The following is a 7963-nucleotide window of genomic DNA, read 5'->3' on the forward strand; positions in this document are numbered from 1 at the left end:
AAAAAAAAGTTATACAAATAAGAAATAACATGAATCTGTGCATTTGAATGTGTTTTAAAGTCAAAAGCCTTCCAAAGACTTAGTAACACATGGTTAAATAAAGTGATAATTCAAATAAACATTAATGTGTTCATCAGCAGTTGATTGAGATGATTTTTGTAAATCCAGTGGTCAGATGCAGCGTGGCCTCTCGGTTTTCTGTGTAATTATAACCACCTGACTCATGAATGTCCACAAAACTGGAAGACTTTCTGAATCGATATAAGTGGTAAGCTTATTTAAAAAGGAACGTTTAATAGATGAAAAAAAGAATTGGGGAGAATCAATAAATTATAAATAATTTATTGCTATTGTGTGAATAATTTGTAATCATGTAATCAATAAAATAGCATCTATAGCCTGATTACGAGTATTTTAAAATGCAATATAATCTAATTACTAATCACTTTTTTTTTGGAATCTGATTACATAATCCAGATTTCATGTAATGAGTTATTACCCACCTCGTGAGGCCCTGGATCCCTGTGAAAGAGGATGAGGGCCTTTCATAATTCACATAGTCTGATGCACCTCCATTCCATCTGTGTCTCTGCTCAGATGTTTCAGATTAAAAAGATTAGCTGTATAGGCGCTGGGTATGTCGGAGGTCCGACATGTAGTGTCATTGCAAGCATTTTGCCTGTGCCACCCATGACCTTTATCTAGAGACAGTGAGGGTATGTCATGCATCTGCGTGTGGATTGTTTCAGAAGAGAAGCATGACTATGCTGTTATTTTACCTCCATTCAAGCCATCACGACAGATTTGTATTTATTCAGTAATGGGGCAGGAACACAGGCTTGTAACAAATCCCTTCATTAAAGGGGTCCAAACGTCTAAGACCACTAATGAAAATAATTATAGTATTAGCATGTCAATTTGTGTGAAAAGTTGAATTGAAAAATGAACATGAATTTCAGAATGTTTTAGTATTTGACATGTCCACCTTTTCCTATGGAGCAGCATTAAAGGTGACATGAACTTCAGTTTATGCTATACATGGTGATCATGAGCATGATTCGAGAATGATTCATTGCATTAATCTTTCTCAGATTCACAGCACTGATGGGAAATCTGACTTTTTGTACAAAGGAGTCAATGACACAACTGTACTTAGTTGATTACTGATTCCGAACTAGTGTTAATCATACATATGTATTACACAGTTAGTTCCCGTCTTTGAATTTGATTGGCCGAGAGCTGATGTCTCAGCACTGGTCTTTTGTCGCTCCACTTGTCTTTGCATGTTCCAGACAGACTGTTAGTCTGTGCATTAGTCGAGGGGATTTTTACATTGTTACGCCAGTAGGTGGCGACAAGTGCATTATTATAACTCGTTGAATTATTCACTCAAATCTTCAGTCAATTCTTTCAAAAACAAAAGTGATTCATTTAGAAGGAAAGCACCACACCTTGGACTCTGTTCGGAAGTATTTTCATTGGCAGCTCAAAAATAAGCAAATTAATTAGTGATATTGTTTCTGAATGCTTCTACCTCGTTATTAACGGATTCGTTTTTTTCTCAAACAGTATAACCCTCACAACTGAGTGAGATTTCACAATATATATACATTTTTTTTAATGCACTACATTTTGATATATTTCTTTGAACTGACTGAAGAAATGCCATTTTAGATATTGTATAATATTATTATTAGTTATTTAACATATCAGTAATTTATTTAATAATATTACATTTATGTATTTGACCGATACTTGTGGTGCATTTTTTGCTGCTGTTCTGTACTAGTTTCCCTGGATTTATTCAAAAAGAGCCTTTTTCTGTGGCATGATCATCAATTTTGTGTTGTAAGCCCCTCCTGTGTGTATGTGTGTTTCAGAGAGTCCTCCAGTATCTACATCTCTAAGTATCTGATGGACGAAGGAGCTAAGCTGCATATTTATGACCCTAAAGTGCTGAAGGAGCCGATAATCCAGGACCTGTCTCAACCCAGCATCTCCGGAGACAACCCCGAGAGAGGTGTGTGTGTGTGTGTTGAGCAAATAAACCTGTGCTTCTCTGAATGAGTGCTGTGTCATTCTGAATCTCGTGTAGGGGAGACGCTCACATATAGGAATGCAGGGGAACGTTTGTGTCTTCATGTTTCTGTCTAATTCAGCATGACTCCCATCCTCTCTGCAGTGTCTGATCTTGTAACAGTGTCGTCGTGTGAAAGTGCACACGCCCTGGTCATCTGCACAGAGTGGGACATGTTTAAGGTACAAAAAACACAAACTCTATGCAGATTCAAAAGGCACTGACATATAGTGTAACATTTGAGTCATGCTTTGATTAAAGTGGTTTGCTCTACCAAAGCAGAACTGTCACTTGACCAGCACTGTTATATCAGCTGCATATTTATTGATCAGGTGCATGTATTTTAGTGCCTTGCAGACAATGCATTAATTTCCAGGTAATTTTTTGGACATTTTCTTAGTGTTGTATTATTATTAATAAATGTTTGATTTACCTATTCAGCTATAAATGTAAAAATATAATCACAAGTAATGGTTTTGAACGATCATTTTAGTATAAGCAATATATAATATTATAAATGTAAATGATGTTTAGTTTATTTATTCATTTATAAATGTATATTTAAATTATACATTATATTACATTTAAATTCTGTAACAATAAATATTTTTAAATAATAATTTGAGTAAATACTAAATTAGACATTTAAGTGTAAACATTATAAATGTAAAATAATGTTTGGTTTATATATTTATTCATGTAGAAATTAAAAAATGTATATTACTCATTTATTTTAAATCATTATTTTAGAATAAATACAAAAATTAGAAATGTACATATAAATATAATATTATAAATTCATAAATATTTGGTTTATTTATTAATTTAGAAATGTAAATACATTATAACATTTTGTAAAATAATTTTTAGAACAAATATATTATTATATTCACATTTCTAAATGTTGAAGTGTAAGTTGTGTTGGGTCCAGTAAAAATACTGGTGGGGTATAAATCTGAACTGGCATGAAAGCCCTGCCATGGTGCTAAATGATTACCATATATGCATATATTATAGTAAATGTGGTACTGTACTCCCAAAAACAACGGTATGTCTAAAAAGAATAGTGAAGTATTGCATGTGTTTATTTTAGGAATTGAATTACGAGAAAATCTATCACAAGATGTTGAAACCAGCGTTTATCTTTGATGGTCGACGAGTTCTGGACCATCTGCACCCTCAGCTCCAGAACCTTGGCTTTCATGTGAGTGCTTATTTGTGACCCTGGACCACAAAACCAGTCACAAGGGTCAATTTTTTTTAAATTGAGATGTATACACCATCTGAGAGCTGAATAAATAAGCGTTCCATTGATGTATGGTTTGTTAGGATAGGACAATATCTGGTCGAGATACAACTATTTGAAAATCTGGAATCTGAGGGTGCAAAAAAATCTAAATATTGAGAAAATCATCTTTAAAGTTGTCCAAATGAAGTTCTTAGCAATGCATATTACTAATCAAACATTAAGTTTTGATACATTTACGGTAGGAAATTTACAAAATATCTTCATGGAACATGATCTTTACTTAATATCTTAATGATTTTTGGCATAAAAGAAAAATCTATAATTTTGACCCATACAATGTATTGTTGGCTATTGCTACAAATATACCCCAGCGACTCAACACTGCTTTTGTGCTGCAGGATCACATTTGTGCAGTTCACAGGTTTGTGGTTGTGCCCACCTCCCTGACTACTCGCTTCATTCACTTCATTAGTTAACATAGTTTAATGCTGTGTGTTTTGCATAGATCGAGACCATTGGAAAGAAAGTGACGACCCGAATCCCCTTCACACCATCCGGAGGAGGTCCACGACTCAATGAACCACCCGTCAAGAAAACCAAAGTTTAAGACACAGACTCACACACATGTGCACTTTACACGGATGAAAGTCTTTTGCCGACAAAACCAAAGTAATGCGTGACCTTTGCTGGAAAACAATGCATGTGCTGTGTGTGTATGTTTATTCTCCGTTTGCAAAAATGCAGTGATAAGTCTTAGTTTTTTTTAAATCATCGTTCTTACATTTTTTTTTATTATGTTCTCATGTCTGTGCCATTTCAAAAAATTGTTGAAACATCTATAGTGCCCAAAACTGCATTTCAGCATCCCAGTACTGTTTAGTAGTATATTAGTGTTTACAGTTATTAGTGTTATAGATTTTATTGGCAAAATCATCTACTTATTTGAGAGCGATGTCTGAGGGAGCAGCAACAGAAGGAACGGAAGGAACTTTAATATTTGGAACAAGGGGACAGAAAAACTGCTATAAAACATTTGCCTTAAAAACATTTGGCAATATGATACCAATGGTAAATAGCTGTTTGTGTCGCCCAGTTATTAATCCTCTGGTATGTATTGTTTGACCTGTACAGTCACAGTTGTAGCTTTTATAAAATCATCTCTTACTGTACAGGTTTGTAATGGTCATGTACAAAGATGGCAGAAAACGTATTAAACAAATATGGACCAATAAAAAGCAGCAGCGTTGTTTACTTATTTCGCAGGCTTAAATATGGAAGTCAACCATGGCTCAAACAAAAATGCACAATTGACATGTTATTGTATTGAATATATTCTATTTATAGTACTTAAATGATGCACAATATAGAGACCTTTAATCCATTTCTAAAACAACCCAACATGTTCATTTAAATATTATGTTTATAGTGTTACTGCAACGCAATTAATTTTATTTTGTATTATGTATACTTAAAGGTTAAACTATGGTTCCTTCAGTCTTCTTTTCCAGCAGATTCTTCAAAAAGAACTCGCCTAAGAAATAAAACGGTGTATTTAAACAAATAAAGTTACAGTATGTGTAAGTGCTTCATGAAATGTGGAGCCAATGTTTGTCTGCCCTGATGGTCAAAAGTACAACTATACAGCATCTCTCGTATAGGTGTATCTAAAACTCTCCAAGCTTTAATCAGCGAAAGGATGAGAACTACTGTTGCTAATTCACTTGGACTAGATATTTCTGCTATCTGGTGGTGATTGTATACACAAGCAATAAAACCAAATAAAATAATACAAATGAAATATGAAAGACATGTAAACAGAATGCAAGAAATGTATATATATAACTATTATTTTGAAAGATTGAAATATCTTACAAATGTTTTTTTTTTGCATATAAATAAAACTGGAAAAATACACAGAACTTTCCAACAATACATTGTATGGGTCAAAATTATAGATTTTTCTTTTATGCCAAAAATCATTAGGATATTAAGTAAAGATCATGTTCCGTGAAGATATTTAGTAAATCTCCTACCGTAAATGTATCAAAACTTAATGTTTGATTAGTAATATGCATTGCTAAGAACTTCATTTGGACAACTTTAAAGATGATTTTCTCAATATTTAGATTTTTTTGCTCCCTCAGATTCCAGATTTTCAAATAGTTGTATCTCAGCCAGATATTGTCCGATCCTAACAAACCATACATCAATGGAAAGCTTATTTATTCAGCATTTCAAATGATCTACAAATCTCAATTTGGAAAAATTGACCCTCATGACTGCTTTTGTGGTGCAGGGTCACACGTGTGCATGGCATTTCAGAGTCTTTAATGTTTGGTTTGCTAGTGTTTTTATGTTTCCTCTCCATCTCTGTCCACTGATGTGAGGACTACATAGTCCAGTCCCCAAACTCAAAGTTTAAGCATGCTTTAACCCCAAGCTAAACACATGCATATATTATACTGTTAAGATTGCAGTGACTTTGCGCTGGCCTGCACACTAACCTATTTGGCATTCTATGTTTGTACAATCAGTCATACAACTAAACCAGAGCAAACACCAGTTACACTAAACCCTCAAAGCATTTAGACGAATATCGTCCTCTCATCAATCGCTCTGACATCGATTAACTCACCCTGCACGTTTATGACAAAGACATCGTGACAAACGTGCATGTGACACATTCTCCTACATAAAAAGAAAGATATGTCAATTTAACATATATAATAATTGTTATGACAGTTACAACACGCTTTACTAAATCGGTTCTCAGTATCTGTAATCGCTCGGTCGTGCCTTGGCGATGACGCAAAACGTGCTGCTTACATTTACGTCATGACGTCCTTCCGCCTCCCTTTCCTCTTTAATCGGCGAGGTAAGAACATGGCGCGTCCTGTTCTTGTGTGTTTTAATCAACTACAATCCGCACTAGCGTCAAATCCGTTGGGTTTGCTTAGCGTCCCAAGACTTTATTTACTTGTCCGTGAGAATATCTGTGCTGGTATTAGCGCAGAAAGCCCGATGTTGTTTGATAACCGCAGTCTGGGTGCTCAGTGTTTATCTATTAGCCGGGCTTGCAGGCCGTGTTCACTCATTTAGATATAAACACATTGATATTAAGACACTCTTGTCTCGTTATGCGATTAATAATGTTCAAATAAACATAAGTTGACATTGCTGTCAGAGTGTAGCTGGTCGGGTTTGCACTGGGCTCAGGTTTCTAGATTTCTAAATGAAGATAAGTGAACAATATGTGATGTAACATCTCTGTTCTGTGCTTCTGTGCTGCTCTCCTTCAGAATGAAGACCATTCTCAGTAACCAGACGGTGGACATCCCCAGCAACGGTGTGTTGGAGTCACACTTGACTTCTTAAGCATTCACACACGTTTCTTCCTTCTCCATGCTTTCACTTTTACTAAATTTGTGTCTTGGTTCCTTGCAGTCGATGTGACCCTCAAGGGCCGCACAGTTGTTGTGAAGGGGCCCCGAGGAGTTCTTCGCCGGGAGTTCAACCACATTAACCTGGAGCTCAGTCTGCTGGGCAAGAAACATAAGAAGGTTTGCGGTCTTGATGCGTATGAATGAATCCGCATTAAAGGATTCGCTCACTTCCAGAGTAAAAGTGTCCTGATCGTTTACTCGCCCTCGTGTCGTTCGAGGTGTTCGTGTCTTTCGGTCGTCAGTCGCAAAGAAATTGAGGTTTTTGAGGAAAGCATTCCAGGGTTTTTCCTCCGTGTAATGGACTGAAGGTCCTAATTGCAGTTTCCTTTCCAACGTGACTACGTAATGCGTGAAGTCTAAGTGCAAGACTAGCATTTGTAGTTAAGTATATTAATTTTTATTTTTTAGATAACTTATTCCTCGGCTGGGATCGTGTAGAGCTCTTTAAAGCTGCACTTTAGACCTTCAACCCGTTGATCTCCACTGAAGTCCATTATATGGAGAAAAATCCTGGAAATCTTTCCTCAAAAACCTCAATTTCTTTGCGACTGAAGACAAAAGCCCTATTCGCACTATTACCTGGTGACCTCCAGTCATTTGTAATAATTGCGGAGGTTGTCTGTGATCTTAATCCCGTGCGATTCGGCCATGTCTGTAATTAGAAAAGTAAAAATTCCCCCGCAGATGACCTACCATATTTCGCCGAACACCGAGGTCCTGTGATCATATTAGTGCCGTGCGAATCGGCATCTCTGTGATTCGGCCAGCATTTGGCGGGTTGTGTATCATTTTTCGAGGTTTTTGTTTCCTGTGTGCCTTTTTATCCGTCTTCCGTGAAGAATGGAGCTGCGTTGGAGTGTTTGATAGTATTCTGGGTGCTGTCGTCGTATCGCTACACCATACAATTTGCAGAAAGAGAAAGCTGAAAAGGTTTTTTAGGTTAATGTGTTACAAATAAATCAAGCATAAAGCTTGAGATATTATTTTAACCTGGTGAAATGTAAATGACACTGCGCACGACACTATATTCGTTTTTTGTTTTTTTTAAATCCATCTGGACCATAGAACGGGACTCTCTCTGACATCCGGGTGTCCGGGAGATAAGTTAGTAAATTCGAGTAAAATCACAGGCTTCGCTTATCCCCTGCGAATGCACCACACGAAATTCAGATGTGGGGGGGTAATTTCAAAATC

The 7963-nt window shown here is 36.2% G+C and overlaps 2 protein-coding genes across 3 annotated transcripts in view; both read left to right on the forward strand.

Moving 5' to 3' along the window:
* Positions 1–1852: 1852 nt before the first annotated feature.
* Positions 1853–4035, forward strand: LOC107562606 (UDP-glucose 6-dehydrogenase-like). 2 transcript variants are annotated; one of them, XM_016247269.1, is made up of 4 exons: positions 1853–2020; positions 2183–2259; positions 3261–3281; positions 3832–4035. In XM_016247269.1, exons 1-4 carry the CDS (start codon positions 1915–1917, stop codon positions 3931–3933), a joined length of 306 nt encoding a protein of 101 aa, XP_016102755.1. In that variant the 5' UTR covers positions 1853–1914; the 3' UTR covers positions 3934–4035. The 2 variants fall into 2 exon arrangements, with proteins under 2 accessions (XP_016102755.1, XP_016102754.1); XM_016247268.1 differs by having other exon boundaries at positions 1854–2020; positions 3171–3281.
* Positions 4036–5601: 1566 nt separating this feature from the next.
* Positions 5602–7963, forward strand: part of LOC107562595 (replication factor C subunit 1-like) — a 20152-nt gene continuing 17790 nt past the window's right edge. The window contains exons 1-3 of the mRNA XM_016247259.1: positions 5602–5630; positions 6626–6672; positions 6771–6886. Of these exons, the coding sequence (XP_016102745.1) occupies positions 5602–5630; positions 6626–6672; positions 6771–6886 (192 nt within the window). The remainder of the gene's footprint in view (positions 5631–6625; positions 6673–6770; positions 6887–7963) is intronic.

Source organism: Sinocyclocheilus grahami, unplaced genomic scaffold (assembly GCF_001515645.1).
Source record: "Sinocyclocheilus grahami isolate Dianchi unplaced genomic scaffold, SAMN03320097.WGS_v1.1 scaffold829.1, whole genome shotgun sequence".
NCBI lineage: Eukaryota > Metazoa > Chordata > Actinopteri > Cypriniformes > Cyprinidae > Sinocyclocheilus > Sinocyclocheilus grahami.